The sequence below is a fragment of the Elgaria multicarinata genome, chromosome 4 (genome assembly GCF_023053635.1).
Source record: "Elgaria multicarinata webbii isolate HBS135686 ecotype San Diego chromosome 4, rElgMul1.1.pri, whole genome shotgun sequence".
NCBI classification, from domain to species: Eukaryota; Metazoa; Chordata; class Lepidosauria; order Squamata; family Anguidae; genus Elgaria; species Elgaria multicarinata.
The window spans coordinates 36360658-36380207 of NC_086174.1; the positions used below are offsets into that span (position 1 = coordinate 36360658).

A 19550-nucleotide genomic window follows, 5' to 3' on the forward strand; every position below is an offset into this window, starting at 1 on the left:
TTTGGCTTGTTTTTATTATAAGAGATTTTTTTTTTTGAAACAAAGGGAGATCCACATAATTTCAATACTACTATATAAAAGAAGCAATCAACATTCATATAGGAAAGTGTTCCATAGCTATACATCCTGCAAAGAAACCTACTGTGGTAACCATAAACAGAGTCTGGCAAGGTTAGGGCAAATAGTGGCCTGATCCAGATGTGGTCTGATAGAGAAAGAACAAAGATAGTTTGAGTGTTCCCTCCCTTTCCCTCTACCTCTTAAATGCTCAGTTTGAGACAAGACTGCCTGTTATGTTAAACAACACTTTCCCATGAATTGTGAACCAGGAAACTATGATTTAAGCTAAGGGCTCCCTAAAAAACCAGGATGTCATCCAGGATCAGATTCAGTTTCCAAATCCAGACATTAATTTCCTGATTCAAATAGAAAATTGTGGTTTAACAAACAGGGAAGTATCCTTTCAAGCTGAATGCATGAGTGAGGTGGAAATAAAAGGGAAAGGGGGAGTAGAAGAACTCATCTTTCATTCCTGGTTCAGGAATAAATATTACCAGGCCCAGAGAACAAGCTGTAAATCAGCCTCCTCCAGCTTGGTGCCCTCCAAATGCTTTGGACTACAGTTCCCAGCATCTCCATGCTGATTGGGGCTGATAGGAGTTGAACTCCAACATATCTGGAGGACACCAGGTCAGGCAAGGCTGCATAAACCCTTAATCAACCAACCTAATCAAACATCCTTGCATGTATAGAAAGTTGACAAAAATAAGAACTGGGATTTATAATTTTATTCTCAATTATATTTAACCAACCCAAGTCATAGTGACCTGGTTCACACATAACCTATCAGTTTAAATAAACAATGGGTTGTCATGGATGAACAGCAGTCTGGGTTGTTGAGTGAAAGCAGAAGAAGCAGACACGCTGCAGGCAGAGTGCCTGCTCTCTCTAGCTCATCCCCAATAACATTCAAACAGCACTACTGTGTGTTTTCAGTGCAGAAAAGCTGAACGGGATCTGTAGATTCCTTCATGTGCGAATCATCCAAAGAGAGCATCCTGTGAAGAGCACGGCTCCTCACATGACAGGTACGCTACTGGTCCAGCCCCCAGATATCTACTTATGAAAGGTGGAGGAAGCAGCACAACTGCACTCCCTGGTCATCACATTATGCTCCCTTCATCATTCCCATCTAAAGGGGACCTATGGCAAAGGTTACTCATTTTGCACCATTTAAAGGAAGAGAGGTTCAATTACAGTTTTTGTGCCCTTCCACAGGAGGAAATAGGACTGGACAATATTTTAGTTTAGGAATGATATGGAATACAAACACTACACATATTAATGGGACAGGACAACTTTGAGATCTAAGCTATTTAAAGACATTAACCTACTATTCCAACTGAAAACCACATTCTCACCTGAACCAGTAAACTACTGCATATAATTTGTTTAAAAAACCCAAAACCCACTAACAGTGCAATTCTGTGCATGTCTCCTCCTGAGTTCAATGGGACTTAGTCCCAGGAAATTGTGTACAGTATTGCAGCCTAAGCACTGTGACAGAATGACACTTTCATCCAATTCCATAAACAGTTACCAATTTCAGATAAGAATAATACACTATCTCCAACACTTTCCCAATGAAGTGGAAAGCACCGTCCTTTGTATTTTATGGCACAAGGGCTTGCTTGACTGTCTCAGGAACTCGACTGGCATAATAGTCATGGTTTTTCAAGGCAGCAAGGACACCTCCTGAATTCATATGCTTGACCTCTTTGTTATAATGAAAGAAATTCCCATGGATATCAGTGAGCTTGCCTGGGGGGTGGGGAGGTGTGGGGGAGAGAAAAACGAAAAACAAGGTATTAACCTTTATACATTTAGACATAGCAGCCGTATTTCTACAAAAGGAAAAAAAATAGTTCAAGGAACTGACCTCTCCCTTTTCAAATCTTGAGGATCAATATTTTAATTCGCCCACAATATAACCCATTTTAGCACAATAGGGAAAAACACACATTAGTTCTGTGTCAAGACAGACTGATATCAAGAAGACTCAACAACAGGCCATGAAAAAGAAGGTAACACTTAGGTCTGGCCCTTTGTTTTTTCCAGCAATGCAATATTGGACTAACTAGAGCATTCAGATTCAGCTGGGTATGCAACTGGTTTGACCAAACATTTCAAGCAATTCTTAGAAGCATTGAAATGTTTGTAATAGCATGTAGCGCAGGTTTTGCCTTCATGCTTGCTTATTTATTTTTTACCTGAAATTTATTTATTTATTTATTTTATTACATTTTTATACCGCCCAACAGCCGAAGCTCTCTGGGCGGTTCACAGAAATTAAAACCATCATAAAACAACTAATAGTCAAAAACCACATATGCAAAATACAGTATAAAAAGCACAACCAGGATAAAACCACGCAGCAGAAATTGATATAAGATTAAAATACAGAATTAGAACAGTAAAAAATTGAGGAGCTGCCTACACTTTCTTGACACAAACACCAACCATGAAATGATAATTTTAAAATCTAGCTTCGGCTATGGGATGGTATATAAATGAAATAAATAATAATAAATAATAAACAATAAATAATAGTAATAATAATAATCTAAAATGGGAAGTTTTAGGCAAGCAACCTATTAAAAAGGAAACTAACAGAAAATAACGAGTTGGAAAATAACAAGTAAATGTAAGCTGTAGATATACATGAATACCTAGAGGGTTGCATTCAAAAACAGTTCATACATGAAAAAATATTTCCTTAGTTATCACCAAGCGCAACCTAAGGGCAGTCCCATAAGCAGAGCAGCATTTGTAAATCTCATTATGTCTATTCCTGTAATAGAGCAGTTAACTCACCTCCTACTGCATGCAAAATAGCCTCTGGCGCACAGGTATCCCATTTCTTGCACCCAGGGCTGGCAAATACATAAGCAGAAGCCTTGCCTTCTATAAGTTGAATGATCTGATACAAAAAATTCACAGTCATGATATAGGCATACATGAAATGTCTTTAAAATCAATCATTACAACCTTTACAATGACGGGGCTATACAATGAACAGTTATGAGTCACTAATATATACTTTCTGCTTTTCTTTTCTTTTTACTTCTCCGATATGTGTGTAGCAACAAACTTGTACACAACTTCCATTTGTCATTTTTACATGTTGACCATTTTATAGGAGATATGAGATTCAAGAAGACAGGGGAAAAACAGGGAATTCCCAATGGGTGGGATTTGCTTGCCTACGGAAGCAAAGCTGCATTGTTTGGGTTGCAGCCAGGACCCTATAACTGAATCAAAGGGGGGTTGTTTTATGGACCCTGCTTCCACACCTCCCATTTTCAAAGGTCCCTAACAAGCATCATTAGGGACAGTATCAGTCCATTTCCAAGGTCACTCTCTAAAGCAGCCTTCCCCAACCTGGTACCCTCTAGATGGTTTGAAATCACAATTCCCAGAAGATCCAACCTGCATGGCCAAAGGCCAAGAAGCCTGGGATATCTATCTATCTATCTATCTATCTATCTATCTATCTATCTATCACATCTCTATACTGCCAAATGGTTGAAGCTCACTGGGCGGTTCACAATGATTAAAAACATAAAATACACCACAATAACACAACATAAAAGTTCAAAAGTTTAAAACTGCAGTATAAAACGAAAAATAATAACGAAAGAGAACTACCAGCAGTGCAAAGATTTAAAATACAATACCAGAGTTAATACAGAAACTGTAAAACTAATATTCCTGGGAAAATAAAAAGGTCTTCACCAGATGCCGAAAAGAGCACACTGTAGGTGCCAGGTGAGCCTCTCTGGGTAGCTCACCACAGAAAAGGCCCTCTTCCTGATAGCCACCCACCTATCATCCTTTGGTGGAGGCTCCCAGAGAAGGATCACTAAAGATAATCTTAGGGTCTAGGCAGGTGTATTACTAGGGTGACCATATGAAAAGGAGGACAGGGCTCCTGTATCTTTAACAGTTGCACAGAAAAGGGAATTTCAGCAGGTGTCAATTGTATATATATTTATTTATTTATTTATTTACCATACTTATACCCCGCTCCTCAGCCAAAAAAGGCTCTCGGAGCGGCTTACACTTAGGAAAAAAGACAGTCCCTGCCCTCAGGCTTACAATCTATATATGGAGAACCTGGGGAAATTTCCTCTTCATCACAACAGTTAAAGCTGCAGGTGCCCTGCCCTCTTTTAAATCTGGTCACAGTATAGCTGCAGTATAGCTCCTGCAGCTTTAACTGTTGTGATGAAGAGGAAATTTCACCAGGTGCAACATGCATACGAATGACACCTGCTGAAATTTCATTTTCTATGCAACTATTAAAGATACAGGAGCCCTGTCCTCCTTTTCATATGGTCACCCTAGGTGTATGTGATCCTTCAGGACGTGGCCCCAAGCCATTTATGGCCTTGAATATTAATGCCAGTACATTGAATCAGGCCCAAAAATAGACCGGGGGCCAGTGCTGGCATAATATGATTATTTAGTTGTAGTCCAAAACATCTTGAGGGCACCAGAGTGGAGACGGCTGCTCTAAATTACCTCTGCTCCACCAAAGTTTGCCATGTCCCAAAGTTCCATTAGGAAGTAAGGCAGGTGGCTACCAGGAGGAGGGCCTTCTCTGCTGTGGCACTCCAGCTGTGGAATGAACTCCCTAAGGAGGTTCACCTGGCACCTACACTATATTCTTTCAGACAACAGGTGAAGACCTTTTTATTCTCTCAGCATTTTAACAGTCTATAAATTTAATTTTAACTTTGCTGTTTTAAATTTGTATTTTAAATTTATATTTCTGCACTGCTGCTGATTTTATCCTGGTTGTGCTTTTATATTGTATTTTATATCCTGTTTTTATACTGTTTGTTTTATACTTTGAATGGTTTTAATTTTTGTGAACCACCCAGGGAGCTTCGGCTATTGGGCGATATAAAAATGCAATAAATAAATAAATAATAAATAGAAGTTAAAAGAGCTCACTAAGCTTTTCTAGCCCTTGCATGCCCCACCGTGTAATGGGAGGAGAGGCAACATGTGGTTTAATCCCTATGTTCATCTCCTGGTAAAGATGTCCTCATCATAAAGATCAATCATTTCCAAAATTAAAATAAGATGATCTCCATACCTTATTCCCTGCACCGCCAACTCTCACCACACTATCAGGGTTCATGGCACTAATGCAGTCATTCACCAGTTTGCTGCTGTGTGACCGTGTGGTGGTGATGATATGTTTCCCAGCTGGCATCTCTTTCAGCTGAAATCCAAAGGCACCCAAACCCAGGACTCCCCAGATTGTCCTGCCTAGGACTGCATCTGAACCTGCCTGCAGAAAAGGTATGAACATTCCAGAAATGGTAGAAAGAAAGAACGAAAGAGCAACAGGGATGACAGCTTAAATTATATTGTTCAAAGAAAATAAAACTTATTTAACAGTATCATTGTCATTTTCTCTGCTTTTCTTTTGCTGAAGTGAGAGTTCCATCAACAGACAGGATTGTACAGGGCCAGTCCTACCATGAGGCAGGGGGAAGCAGTCGACTCAGGTCGCAGATGTGAGGAGGTAGCAGCCAGGTGTTGGAGGAGAGACCTATGTGCTATTCAGCCTGCCATGCACCCCCTAAGCTAGCTGCTGCCCTCAGATGCAATGAACAATACTGTCCTATCTTCAGAGTAAAAGACACTTCCATCTGCCAGTCCAGTTGGCTTTTGTACATGGAAAGGGTTACCATATTGTAGTTCATCTCAGAAAACAAAATGACTTGGGCCACCTTGAGATTGCATTTTATAACTTAGGAAGAAAATGAATTCAGGATTCTCTGTTCTGATTTCCCAGTTGCTCCTGGATGAGATGCACCTTCCCCATATGGCAAAATATGGGCATAGGGCCTCAGAATATTACCTTTTGTATAAATCCCCTGAGAAGAACATAATCCCACCAAAGGCTCTAAACCAGTGCAATCTTATACATGTCTACTCGGCCCCACTGAGTTCACTACAGGACTGCAGCCTAGGCCAAACCTTTCTCTTTGCTACGTGAAATCCTTATTGGCTTTCCCAAACATTTCAAACTTTCCTCTTGCTGCTCATTGAGCGTTATTGCTCAATCACTTGCACTCCAAGTGCATATTTCCATCAAGAAGGACGGAACCAACACTGTTTGTTCTTGCAATGTAAATAAGTCATATCCCCAACTTTTAGAAACTAGGGCCAAAATAGCCATTACCTTAAATTTGTAACTAGCAGCTATGTCTTTTTTTAAATTACTCTAGAGTAGGTGCAGGGAGTGCTGATCTAGATCTTAAAAGCCATGCCAAGACAAACAACCCACACTATAGGTGCCAATCCTAGTGCCCTGTGCCTACTGTAGAGTAAAAACGGGGGTGGAAGAGACATAGCTGCTAGATATGAATTTAAAAGTAAGGTCTGTTTTGGCCACTAGACTAGTAAAGGGCAGCAGGTACATCCCTATAATTAACATGGGGGTGTCTCTGCAAGCCATCCAGAAAATCTTTCTGCCTTCAAGCCCCATCCCAGCAGAACAATAATGCAACATGTTATGTTAAAACAACTTAAGAATTTCTGCATTATATATATATATTACCCAAAGCTCCCGTTTTCCAGCTTCATGAGCGTTTTGAAGGATTATTGTACCTGGTGCTCAAAGCTAAGCATGCCCATATCTCCTATGACTCTACTGAAGTTTTAGGGATCAGCATTGGTTGTGGGCAGTTGACTAGGGGATTTAGAATGAAGTGAGTTGGCCCCTTTCCTCCAAACAAGTTGCCTAGTCCTGTGGATTCAGCTACCTAGAAGAAGGGTATGCATATAGGCAAAAGAAAATAAGTGCCCAAACTAGGTGAAGAATTATTACATACTTTTCAGCGAATCAAGGAAGGCATTTCCTACCTCATAGTTATAATAGGGCTGGTTAATGACTCCTGCTATAGCTTTTCCTTCATAAGCAATTCCAATAAGAACTGTTACGTGATCAAGAAGTCCTGAAAAAGGTAATAAACAGTTGTAGCAGGAAGTGGAGGGCTATTATGGTTTTATTATGGTTTTTGGTTGTTTTATGATGGTTTTAATTTTTGTGAACCGCCCAGAGAGCTTCGGCTATTGGGCGGTATAAAAATGTAATAAAATAAATAAATAAATAAATATGGAAGATAGCACACAATCCACATGTACAGACTTCTAGGATTCTGCTTGTGTTACAGATCAACTCAGTGTTTAGATATCTATTTGAGGTCGCTTAGAGCCACCTATACATCACGCTAATCACATAGCATGTAGCTCAGGGTTAGCTTTTGATTTACTCTAATGTAAGCACACACGGGCCCAATTCAGACCACTGTGCCCCCAGAGAGAACATAGGAAGAGCCATGCTGGAGCAGACCAAAGGTCCATCTAGTCCAGCACTGTGTTCACACAGTGGCCAGCCAGGTATCAAAGGGAAACCCACAAGGAAGACATGAGTGCAATAGCACCCTCCCACCCATGTTCCCCAGAAACTGGTGTACATAGGCATAGTGCCTGTGATACTGGAGCTAGCATATAGCCATCAGGACTAGTAGGCACTGATAGCCTTCTCCTCCATGAATTTATCCAACCCCCTTTTAAAGCCATCCAAATCTGTGGTCAGCGCTACATCTTGTGATAGTGAATTCCATAGTTTAACTATGCACTGTGTGAAGAAATAGTTATTTTTAGCTGTTCTAAATCCCCCACCAATCAGCTTCATTGGATGACCCCAGGTACTAGTGTTATGAGAGAGGAAGAAAAATGACGGCCTATCTAAGTTCGCCACCCTATGCAGGGTTAAACATCCCCTCTGTTTCTCCCTGCTCCCTGAATGGGTTCTGCTTTATACAAATGGCTTCCAGCACAGAAAACTATCCAAGTGACCCTCTGCTTTAGTGGCACACACACTGCTAGACAATTAACAAAGAATGAATGAGTCACCATTTCTATTGTACTACCAAGCCCAATCTGCTACAAAGTTTTCAGGTGACCATGACCTCTCCATGCCCAATTGTCATGGGTGAACGTCACACATCAATTAAACTTGACTACCCCAGAAGGCTTTGGCATTGTGTTCGTTAAAACAGAGACACCTTTAAATATATATATATATTTAAAAGAGCAAACCTTCAGTGTATTCTTTGGTTCCATCCAATGGGTCAACCCATACCACGAGCTTTGAAAGGAAACAAAAACCACATGAAGAGTTTCAAGAGAAGATGCTTGATGGCTGGATTTGTACACACTGCTAGCATAAAAAAAAAGAAAAGGCTGTGGAAGGTGCCCAGCTGGGACAGCTCAACACAGACTGGCAAACAGAAGAAAGGTCCTTGAGTTTTCAAAAGCTTGCAAGTCAAACTCTAGGTTCCAAATTCAAGGCATAATCCTATGCATGTTTAGACAGGAAAAAGGCCTACAACTCCCAGGGAATACTGGGAGTTACAGGACATTTTTCTGTCAAATGCACCCAAAGACATTTTTTCTAAGATTAGTAAGGGTGATGAGGAAGACAACAGGCCAGTAGCATAAAAAATAAATGAAAGAGTTAACTTTACAAATAAGGGATGGGGAACCTCTGGCCTGTGGGCCAAATTTGGCCAACCCGTCTGGCCACAGGCAAGGCCCCTTGCCCCCCTCAAAGCCCCGCCCCCTCAGAAGAGGCGAGAGAGCTCGGCTTTGCTCCACTTCGCCTTCGCCTTCCATACGGTTCCCCACACCTGTTCTAAATAATGTAAGCTACACAACCTTAAGGAGCACCAGACAGACACGCTTCCCTCCTATCTCAGCGCAGAGGAACAGTGAGGTTTAAACCTAACTTTCTTGTGCACTGCAGTCACTTTATGCCTCCCACCTCATCACCAGTCGGTGCTTCCAACAGACCAAACTGTTGGGAGTGCTATTATGCTGGAGAAGCAGTGGCCAAAAATACTCTCCTCATGCACTGCCTTCCCCAGCACAATCAGAGTGACGCAGTTGTGAGACTCAGTGGTGAAGGCAAGCATGTGGGCACCCATGGCGGGTGCAGCAGAAAGCCAAAAAGAGAGTGAACATGTGTGCTCTAGGACAGGGGCAACCATCTTCTAGCCTTCCAGAGTTTTTGGCCTACAACTCCCATGATGCCTCACCATTGGCTATTCTGGTTAGGGATGATGGGAGTTGTAGACCAACACATCTGGAGAGCCAAGAATTGCACAACAGTGCTCTAGGGCATTTCCAACATGAAAATGACAGCATGGACTTGCCAAACCTGGGGAAAAAACAATAATTAATCATTTTGAGCACCTCTTCCTCTTTGATGGCAGTATACTGCTTTGGACAGGCTTTCTTTAGTATCTCCTCACATTGGCCATCCTCAAGTAAGTCTTCATTTACTTCTTCAGAGGGAAGATCCTGATAAGAAGAATGGATATGCACAGCTAAAGCTATTCATATAAATAGGCACTAGCCTGTTCATCAGAGGTGAATAAAAATAGTCTCTAGGTGACCAGAAGGGAAACAATTGCAAAGTCGATAACAGTTAGGGCTATTTTTTCTTGCTTTCAGTGCTCCAGAAGTATGTGGGAGCAGGTGAGCTAGATCTCCCCCCCCCTTTTTTTCTTTTGGCTTGTAACTTAACATAAGAGCCATGCTGGATCAGACCAAGGTCCACCTAGTCCAGCATTCTGTTCTCACAGTGGCCAACCAGCTGTCCATGGGAAACCCACAAACAGGACATAAGTGCAACATCACCCTCCCACCCACATTCCACAGCAACCGGTACACATAGACATACTGCCGCTGATACTGGAGGTAGCATATAGTCACCAGGACTAATAGTAGCTTTATCTTACATGAATTTCTGTGGATTTATTTACTAGGCTGTTTTAACCCAATCTGTAACTCTCAAGGTGTCTCCACTGCTACAACTGAAAATACAGTGAAACTAAGCCTATGATCCTTAACACACATATTTAACTGTTTGTATCCTGCACTTTCTTTCACACAAGGTAGCTAACAAATAGACCCCCCCCCCCGCAAAATAACAAAAAGTCCTCTAAATTAAAAGTGTATATAAAAAGCCACAAACAAGTACAAAAGAGCATAATAGAGGCTCCTATAAAAGGAAGGGGGCAAAAAATTGCAGGTATGTTCGTGTAAAACAGTGTAGTCTTTATCTGTTGTCCCAGATTAGAGAGTTCCATATCCTGGGTCAGTGATGTAATGGAACCATGGCTCATAGGGCTGAAGCACAGTGACATTTTGATTAGCAGGGACAATGACATCATCTGCTACCCGTCTCAGTCTTCCCTGATCCCTCTGAGATTAGCTACAACCCTGACAGTAGCTGGAGAAAAATGGATTTTCCAAACAGCAATATATTGTAACCAATCTCTGTTGAAATGCACTATCTTTTGAGGTACCTTGGGCTAGATCTACATTACTGTTTTATAACGGTATGGAAGTAAACTGACACATGACACATTCAGTGCGTTATTTCCTGCTTTTCATTCCACATTATCCAAAATACCACAACAAATGTCTTTGTGTCCTACGAGGTATAAACGTGCAAGAGGGATATACGGTTACCATGATGAGATCGTAATGATTTGACACAAGGTGTAGATCAGACCTTGGTCTTGAATGGGCAATTAAGACCCATTGGCTTTACAGAAGTCATATATAATACACAGAGAAGGAGATGGATTAACACTGCCTCTGTTTTTGAACTCTCTTTGCGGACAAGGCTATAGGGATCGTCATGATGTCACTTCAAAATTTACTACTCCACCACTGGACTGGGTGCTACAAAGAAGAGTACTCTGGCCCACATATGGACCAACCACACCAGAGCAGGGCCTCCACTTGAGACACCGTGACCCTCTTCAGACGACACACTAAGCAAAGGTGAGGTAAACATTATGGCTTTGCGTGTCATGTGAACCATTCCTAACCATGGTGGCTACATAACCATGGTTTAAACACACTCACTAATCATTTGCTGCAAAAGGGTTAGCAGCATAACCATGGCTTAGCGTGTTGTCTGAACAGGCCCATTAAGAAATAAATTCCATGACAGCTAGTGGGACTTACTCCTGAGACAACACTATGCCTGATATCAAGCTGTACTGTTCAGATACAATCCATAGTGTCTGTACTAGTATCTTTATTATAAGTTGGCAATGTGTTTGCAGGGTGATGGGAAGGGGCTTGGTAAATGCACTTAAATAAGAGGCTGTTCCTTAAGAGCACTCTACAAATGCAACTGATATAGCTTATTGCATAATTCTACATTATCATGGGTCATAAGGAGAAGGAACAGTGTGCAGGTATGGAGTGGGGGTGGACAACTTGTGACCCTCTTGATATTCTTGGACTACAACTCCCAAGAATATTAAGAGGGTCACAAGTTGTCCACCAGCAAAGCCAATGGAGAGGGATTATGGGAGTTGCAGTCCAACAACATCCAGAAGGCTACAAGTTGCCCACCTATTGACAAAGAGTATAAATCTCCCGAGGGTGGGTGGGGGATCAAAGATGAGCAAGTACGAAAAGATAGCCTATCAAACCAAGGAAGCACCGAGGGCACACTGCTTCAGTTTAGAGTTCTCACCTCTTCCCCTATGATGGTCAACTTCGGAAACTTCCGTGCCAAGGAAGAGCAAATGCTCATCTGGACCAGGCGGTCAGCTTTGGTCTGCAGGTCATTAGCTCCGCACTATTTGGAAGGAAAATCAATCAGTCGACAGTCAGAGCTATGAAACGGACCCAGAAGAAATGCCCTCTTCCTTCCTGTTCCCAGTGGAAAGATATTAGTATCCATGAAAAGACTTTTCTGGTTGTCCAGCTTTCCCCAACTTGGTGTTCTCCAGATGTGTTGGGCTAACTCCCAGCATCTGGCTGGGGATGCTAGGGGTTGTAGTCCAACACATATGGCAGGCACCAGTCTGGGGAAGGCTGCTGCCATCTATGGCAAGAGGGCAAGATAAGCTTACCGTTTTCCAGTGGTGCCTTCCTTGAATGATAAGGATAAGGTTGGATACTGGCATGTGTCATCTCACTTGCAGGTATCCAGTAAACGTTTCCAGGTATATTGCTACAGCCTAGTGTTCATCTGAGAAATACATTACTAATTTTTGGACCCCTGAACAACAGGTTCCCTTTATCCACCAACCTGTACTGATCATGTTTTTTGGTACCAACTTTTGAATATGATAAAGGCAAGAGTTGTTGAAAGTGGAAGAGAAGTCTTTAAACAAGATCCTGAAGCTTAGCCATGTTTAAGAGTCAATGTGGCGTAGTGGCCACAGCAGCCATCCCCATCTTGGTGCCCTCAAGATGTTTTGGACTACAATCCCAGCATTCTTGACTATTGGCCATGCTGACTGGGGTTGATGAAAGTTGAAGTGCCAAATCTCTGGAGGGTTCCAGGTTGGAGAAGGCTGGGTGTTGGACTAGGACCTCACTAAGCCATGAAGCTCACTGGGTGACCTAGGGCTAGTCACTATCTCCTAGGGCGTTGCTAGACGTACCGGGTGTTCCGTCGTTGAGGAGCGGTGAAAGCGGCTTTTCCCGTTCAGCCGTGACGCCTCATGCTCCACACCTGCCTTCGATTTGTGGCGGAAGTTTGCGCCGGTTGTGCTGCTGCCGCCGCGAGAACGGTTGCGCAGCCACACCGGCCTGATTGCCGCGGCTTTTTTTTTCGCTCGCTGCACGGTTTGCGCACGTCCGAAAGACCGCAAACTTGCGCAGCCGTCAGCGATGCCACCGCCGGCCCTGGCGGCGGCAGCGGCGGCAGTGCCAGTGCCAGCCGAAGTGCTGCTGGTGCTGTTGAGGGTCAACATTGATGCGCTCACTTCCTGATGGGGGTCGTGGCGGGTGTCATATGACCCGAGGTCAATCGTCTGCATGGCCACTCTGTGCCTACATCTCCCATCATGCCTCTGAGGTGTCGGCGGCGATGACCGCCTCTGTGCCCTGTGCCCCATCCCAAGGAGCCAACCCACATCTGGCCGTAGCCATGGCAGCAGCCCACAAACAGCTCTGCCCTCTGCCAGCCTGGTACCCACACTAACAGGCAGCGTACAGCACCGCCATTATGCGGCCACGGTAGCTGCCCACCGCAAGGAGTCACCAGCCACTTTTCCGGTCCTCCGGTCCTGCGCAAACTGTCACTGGGGAAATAAAAAAAAAAAGCCGCTCCGCCGCGCTGCCCCAGCTGGCGGACTGCGCGCAAATGGCGGAGGCGGCTTGACCGAAGCCGCTGACCACTCCCCCTTAGCACGCCTTTTCCTGCCCAGTGCGGACCGCAGTGACCTCACATCCTCCCACACGTACTCCGAATTACCGCGGGACAGCAGGAAAAGGCGCCCTAAAACTCACTTTTTTAAAGTCGGGAGAAAGAGGCTTCACCGCGGGATAACGGCGGATCCTCGTGAACGTCATCTGGAAGCCTCGACGTGACTGCGGAAGGTAACGCGCGCTAGAGCCTCGTCTAGTAACGCCCCTAGCTTAACCTCTGACCATTTTATCTTCACAACACAGATGTTATGTGTTATGAAGATAAAATGGTCAGGGGTGAGGGAGAGCCACACCTACTGCCTAGAGCTGCTTAGAAGAAATGAGGAATCAAAATGTAATAAAAAATATTTGGGACAAATTTGAAACATACCAATATACCTTTTTTCCACTGGCATGGGTTCTGCTTTACACAAACAGTTTAAAGCTTAGAAAGGCAGCCACATCATGGGGGCCCCCCTTTCCTTAGCCCCGTGCCCTCCAGATGTATTTTGATTGCAGTGTCCATCATCCCCTAGCCCACATGGGCAATGATGGGAGTTGTAGTTCAACATATGTGGAAGGCACCAGGCTGGAGAAGGCTAGTGGACACAAAACAATAAAAGGGCCAAGAACATCACAATGCAAATCTGTTTGGTGGCATGGACTGGAAAAGGAGAATATTTTGACTCTAGGAGTTTTTGATTGCCTATGTCATCATGTAGATTAGAGATAGGCAGACCTCAGACTTAGAGCACAATCCTATGCATGTTTAGACAGGAAAAAAGTCCTACAACTATCAGCATGGCTGGTTAGGCCATGCTGGGAATTGTAGGACTTTTTCTGTCTAAACATGCATAGGATTGCCCTCTTTCAGGATCTACGGTTTTGTTTTTTGGTTTTTACTAGAACCTATTTTTGTTAGTAAAATCAGAAGGTCCACCAGTTGAAACCAGGTGAAAATAGTGGCTTATGGGCTGGAGCCAATAACCTACCACACCCCATGAGATTAACCTAAATATAAATGTATAAATCTACATCGGAGTCACTACAGACAAATCAGTACTCCCATTTCACAGGAAAGGATCCTTGAAGCTGAGAGATATGCAAATAGCACCAGACTAGCCATGGCGGAGATTTATTTCTTTTAAATACATATTTTTACTTGTGATTGTTAAACAACAGAAAGACGAAAACCCTTGCAAATCACCCAGAGATCTTTCTGCCCACCCCCGATCTAGCCGGTTAAACAGGCTGTATCCTGCTAAGTCAATCTGTTTTTAACAGTCTAGAATGCAAGCTAGGAAAGCAAGAGACGATAAGAGTTTTTCTCTTCCATGCCAGCAAAATGATTTAGGAGGTGAAAGCGGACATACAGCCTCACAGACATGGGGGATATTATTTCAGGAAAGATTTCATTGTTCAAGCAAGGGGTATGTGCTTTTCCATCAATGGGTCTGGCCCAAGATAATTGAAGCTGAAATCCTAAACCCACATACTAGAAAATAAATAAAACTAAACACAGTGAGGCCTGCTTCCAGGAAAACATGCACAGAACTGTGCTGCACATTGTACTGGCACTGATTAAGCACAGGCTGCAATCCTATCCACAAGGAGTGGGTAAGTTTGGGCAGTCCAGGGGCCAATTTCCTTCCCCCACTGGACCTACCACAAGCCACATGCCTGCCACAACCACGAAAAGGAGAGGGCAGTAGCAGTTTGCCAACAAAATTCAGTGGCATTCTATAGTGGCTTAGATTGGACAAATTGACCATGAAAACATGCTAAATTTGTCCATTCTAAGCCTCCGTAGTGGTTTTCCACTGAACGTTGGTGGCATTTTTCTTGAAAAATGTGAAGCGAGGGGCAATGGGGGCCACAGGCTGTGTGTTTTCCACCCTTGCTATACACACTTACCTAGGAGCAATTCCCATTGAACTAAATGGGACTTACTTCCGAGTAGACATGCCTAGGATTGTGCTGACAAGTTACCTTCTCTACTATACCCAGATCTCCTCCAGCCATCACTTTCCTGACAATCGTTCCCGCTTTATTAGCGATGGAATATGCAGAGGCCACAAGACGCAACAGTACACTTGAGCTGGAAGCCATGTTTGCTGTACAAGAAAAAAATGGGTGGGTGAGAGGGAGAACCTTGCATGATCTTCTCCTGAAATGAAGACATGTGACAAGAGAGGCATAATAACATTCAGCAGTGGAGGCTGGTGGCTCTGATGTCAGTGTGGCAGTGAATCCAATCTGGGTTTCAGTCAGAACTCTAAAGGAGCTATCCAAGGTGCAAAAAAAAATTTTTTTTCAGTGGAAAAAATAAAGACTGGGGATCCATTAAGTCTGGAGCAGGCAACTTTTCAAAAGAACCATAAAAATACTTCTGAAGTCAAACTGCAGCTTTTGTGCAGTCCTCCCCCGCCCTTCTAAAAGGTTGAAAGTCCTCTCCTAAGGCGTACTTACTGGCAGTAAGAGCTTTAAGCTACAATATCCAGGTATACACTCCCTTTGGCCCTCTCACCACTATAATATAGGCCCAAGAGCTTCTCTGAGGTTGAACAACCCAGCCTTAAAGACTAACAAATCTATCATGGCATACGATTTCACAGACTACAGCCCAGTTCATCACATGCATTTCGTTTCCCTTGGCAACTGAGGCTCCTCAGCAGAGCAAGCAAGTATGCACAGGATTGGACTACACAACTCTTTCCGGAGACATACCTGAAGATGTAAATTTATCTCTCATAGTTTGCCTTTACCTCAGGGCATAAAGTAAAGAGAGTTTGCCGTTACCTCAGGGCGTAAAGCGAACATAGATAAGAGTTTTATCTGTTCCTGTGAGACTGCTTGGAGGCCAGCAGTAGCCAAGCTACACTCAATTGGTACCTCAGGAGTGGGCAACTTGTGGCCCTCCAGATATTTTGGCCTACAACTCCCAGCATAGCCAACATTGGGGGTTGATGGGAATTGTAGGCCAAAACATGTTGCCTACCATTGATATGCATAGCAGCCCGTGATCCGTTTTTGTGGCCAGAGACTTAAGAAACCTAACTTTTATTAGATACAGCAAAGTTCAAACTCCCAAATTTGTATACATTTGACAAGGTTAATAAATGATGAAAATGCTCATGTAAGGTTAAAATAAAGCCTTCATAGTACTCTGAAGTCATGCCATCGCTGTGAAAAGTTGAAGGGAAAATTTCAACACCACAGAACATTTCAATTTGATCAGAGGAGAAAAAGCCAAGAGCTTGCAACTTTTAAACTAGCTTTATTATTTTGTACAGGGACGTCCCCATGGGTTCCTGTTGTTTGCTTTTTCCTTGTTCTCACCGGTATTCATTACCTTTGATCCAGTTATGCAACTACCTTTTCTTCTTTTAACAAGGTACTTCCTCTTCAATTCATATGACAACTGAATTCTTTTAAACCTATTATACGTTCACTAAGTCTGTTCAAAATATATTTTGCCTCTCTTCCTCTGTTAAAAAAATAATAATCCAAAAATGATAGTGCATACTTCCCTAGCTTATGTATAGGTTAAAGAAAGAAAAGATCAACTATTTAGAGAAAGACAGAATCCCATGGGCCTGTAAGGGACCAGAAAAGGCTTGTGTGTCTAGCAGGCATTTCACACACCCCACCCCACCCGAGTCACTGCTATGTATAGGAAACACAGTGTGGTCCTATACCTGTTTCCTCAAGACTAACCCCTACTATGTTTAATGAGGCCTACTCCCAGATACTTGTGCACAGGATTGCAATATTCTCCTGGAGCAATGAGAGGTAACCCTGAAAATAAATTAAGGGAACAATCCTATGCAAGTTTACACAAGAAAAAAAAAAGACCTGCAACTCCCAGCATGCCCCAGCCAGCCATGCTAGGGCACACTGGGAGTTGTACGCCTTTTCTCTAGGCCAGATCTACAACAAACAGGATATAATGCTTTAAAAACGTTTTGAAAATGGTATATGGAATGTTTTCTGGGTCTAAACAGAAGGGGATCTACACTTTTAAAGCACTTTGAAACGTTTTGAAACCTGTATATTTTATTTATTTATTTATTTATTTATTACATTTTTATACCGCCCAATAGCCAAAGCTCTCTGGGCGGTTCACAAAATTAAAACCACAAAAAACATCCAACAGCTTAAAAACACAATTATGAAATACAGTATAAAAAGCGCAACCAGAATAAAACCACACAGCAAAGTTGATTATAAGATTAAAATACAGAGTTAAAACAGTAAAATTTAAATTTAAGTTAAAATTAAGTGTTAAAATACTGAGTGAATAAAAATATGCAGTGTGTCCTGGGCCCCAACAGTTGTCAAAACTGTTATAAAGCGCTTTAAAGCAGTAGTGTAGATCCCCCCCAGTTGTCAAAACCATTATAAACCGTTATAAAGCAGTAGTGTAGATCTTGCCTCTGTCTAAACCTGCACAGGATTGCACCTTAAACATGACAGAAGTGCTGTTCTGGGCACATTGGGTTATAGCGTAATTTAAGACTCATTCATTTCAATAAGTCTACTCAATGTCTCTACTCTACATCCCACATGTGGTCCTAAACATATATAGCCATGTTTTGAGATGTAGTAAATGGAAGATAAGCCTTTGTTTATGACTAATATTGCCATCTTAACATGGGATCAATTACCATCTGGTAGTTTTGTAGGATTTCTTGGGCAGCCAAAATTATACATTGAAACAGTCGAAATTCTACTCCTTTACTATTGAGCTGCCATCCTGACTATGTCTACAGAACAGTAAAGCAGGTAGATAAAATATTCAAAATCGGGTAACTTTAACAGAAAGCAGTCCTTTGCACACTCATCTGGGAGTAAGTGTGGCATGAACACAACTGCATTGTTAATCACCCCTTACCCACAGTTTACAGTGTAAACCAATGCATGCTTACCCAGGAGTAAATCTCAATCAGTTCAGTGGTGATTACTCCAAGGTGAGAGTGAACGCTGAACAGGATTACAGCCTTAGCCACCTGTAAGGATATACAAGTAGGGTGGCTAGAAAATGGGGAAAGATCTGTTTTTACTTCACTCAATGCATATGTTTCGTGTGGTTTGGAGCTTTTAAGTTACAAGAATAACTGTGACAGTGGTTGTTCCATATCAATGCGTTCAAATTAATATAACGCGATCTTGACTAGGAAAGCTTGATCCGGAGAGCCGAGCAAACTATGCAGCCTTTCTTCTCCTTTTAATGTCGGATGTCTGTTCCCCCAATCGTAGAAATTTCCACGGCGGGGTGGGGGGATGTTGCTCCTACCCCATCTCCCTCCCGACACCCGTAAGGATCTCTAAAGCTACCAAACGCAGACACAGATATGGCGATCTATGAAGCAACCTAACGGGGCCGAAGGAAATATGAAAACAGCATACCTCTGTCTGCAACAGCAGCTCTCCAAAAACGCTGATAACTACAGCTCCACTGCTAACACACTAGCCCAGTCCTCCCCTGACTTCCTCTACCAATCCTATTCCCCCGCGGCCTCGCCTACCAGCACCTACTGGGTCCTAAAGTCCATGTTTCACAGAGCGATCGCTACATTTCCAGGTCTGCTCCATTGGACTAGGCAAAAATTTATTCCCTGCATGCGTAGCTTGACCGTGTTCTTATACTGCGGGCCGAAACGGTCACTTCCAAATGAGCCAAATCAACCAAATTCACCACTCATACATGACTACATGGGACTGATACAATAAGTCACAATTTTTTTACAGAAACTACATTCACGTGTTCTGGGAAATAGTCCATATTCTTAGAAAATGGCTCGGAACGGCCACTTCCAAATGAGCCAAATCAACCAGACATAACTTCATGGGATGCATTTGTATTTTTAACTTGTTGGTTGTTTTATGATGGTTTTAATTTTTGTGAACCGCCCAGAGAGCTTCGGCTATTGGGCGGTATAAAAATGTAATAAATAAATAAATTAATTAATAAAAAATGCATGCAATAAGCCACAAAATGTCCACAGAAACCGAGTTTGGATAGTTCATTTTCTGGAAAATGGCCCAGAAGGGCAACTTCACAGTAAGTCAAATCAACCAAATTCACCTGAATGGGAATTATGCAGTGAGCCACAAAACCTCCACAAAACAAAAACAACGTTCCAGACTGGGGTTACTTTTTGGGTTGTTTTTACTTTTGCGCGGGATTCGAGTAAATGTGCTCATGCACACGTGTGCATGCAAGTGCACTA

At 42.8% G+C, this 19550-nt stretch overlaps 1 protein-coding gene across 3 annotated transcripts; it reads right to left on the reverse strand.

Annotated features, from left to right (window-relative positions):
* BPNT1 (3'(2'), 5'-bisphosphate nucleotidase 1) lies at positions 1–18807 on the reverse strand. 3 transcript variants are annotated; one of them, XM_063124081.1, is made up of 10 exons: positions 18727–18807; positions 18246–18326; positions 15307–15431; positions 11651–11755; positions 9343–9450; positions 8188–8236; positions 6946–7037; positions 5165–5362; positions 2875–2980; positions 1–1821 (listed from the first exon to the last, which is right to left on the reverse strand). In XM_063124081.1, the coding sequence occupies exons 3-10, from the start codon at positions 15424–15426 to the stop codon at positions 1673–1675; spliced, it is 927 nt and encodes a 308-aa protein (XP_062980151.1). In that variant the 5' UTR covers positions 15427–15431; positions 18246–18326; positions 18727–18807; the 3' UTR covers positions 1–1672. The 3 variants fall into 3 exon arrangements, with proteins under 3 accessions (XP_062980151.1, XP_062980150.1, XP_062980152.1); XM_063124080.1 differs by having other exon boundaries at positions 18246–18351; XM_063124082.1 differs by lacking the exon at positions 18246–18326.
* Between the last annotated feature and the right edge of the window lie 743 nt (positions 18808–19550).

What these genes read in the sequence shown, in the direction of transcription:
- BPNT1 (XM_063124082.1), bottom strand. Translation starts at nt 15,426, where the DNA reads ATGGCTTCCAGCTCAAGTGTACTGTTGCGTCTTGTGGCCTCTGCATAT. An exon ending in CTGCCATCAAAGAGGAAGAG is followed by an intron (nt 8,237 to 9,342) that starts GTGCTCAAAATG and finishes TTCCTTTCAAAG; the next exon opens with CTCGTGGTATGGGTTGACCC. An exon ending in AACCAAAGAATACACTGAAG is followed by an intron (nt 7,038 to 8,187) that starts GTTTGCTCTTTT and finishes TACCTTTTTCAG; the next exon opens with GACTTCTTGATCACGTAACA.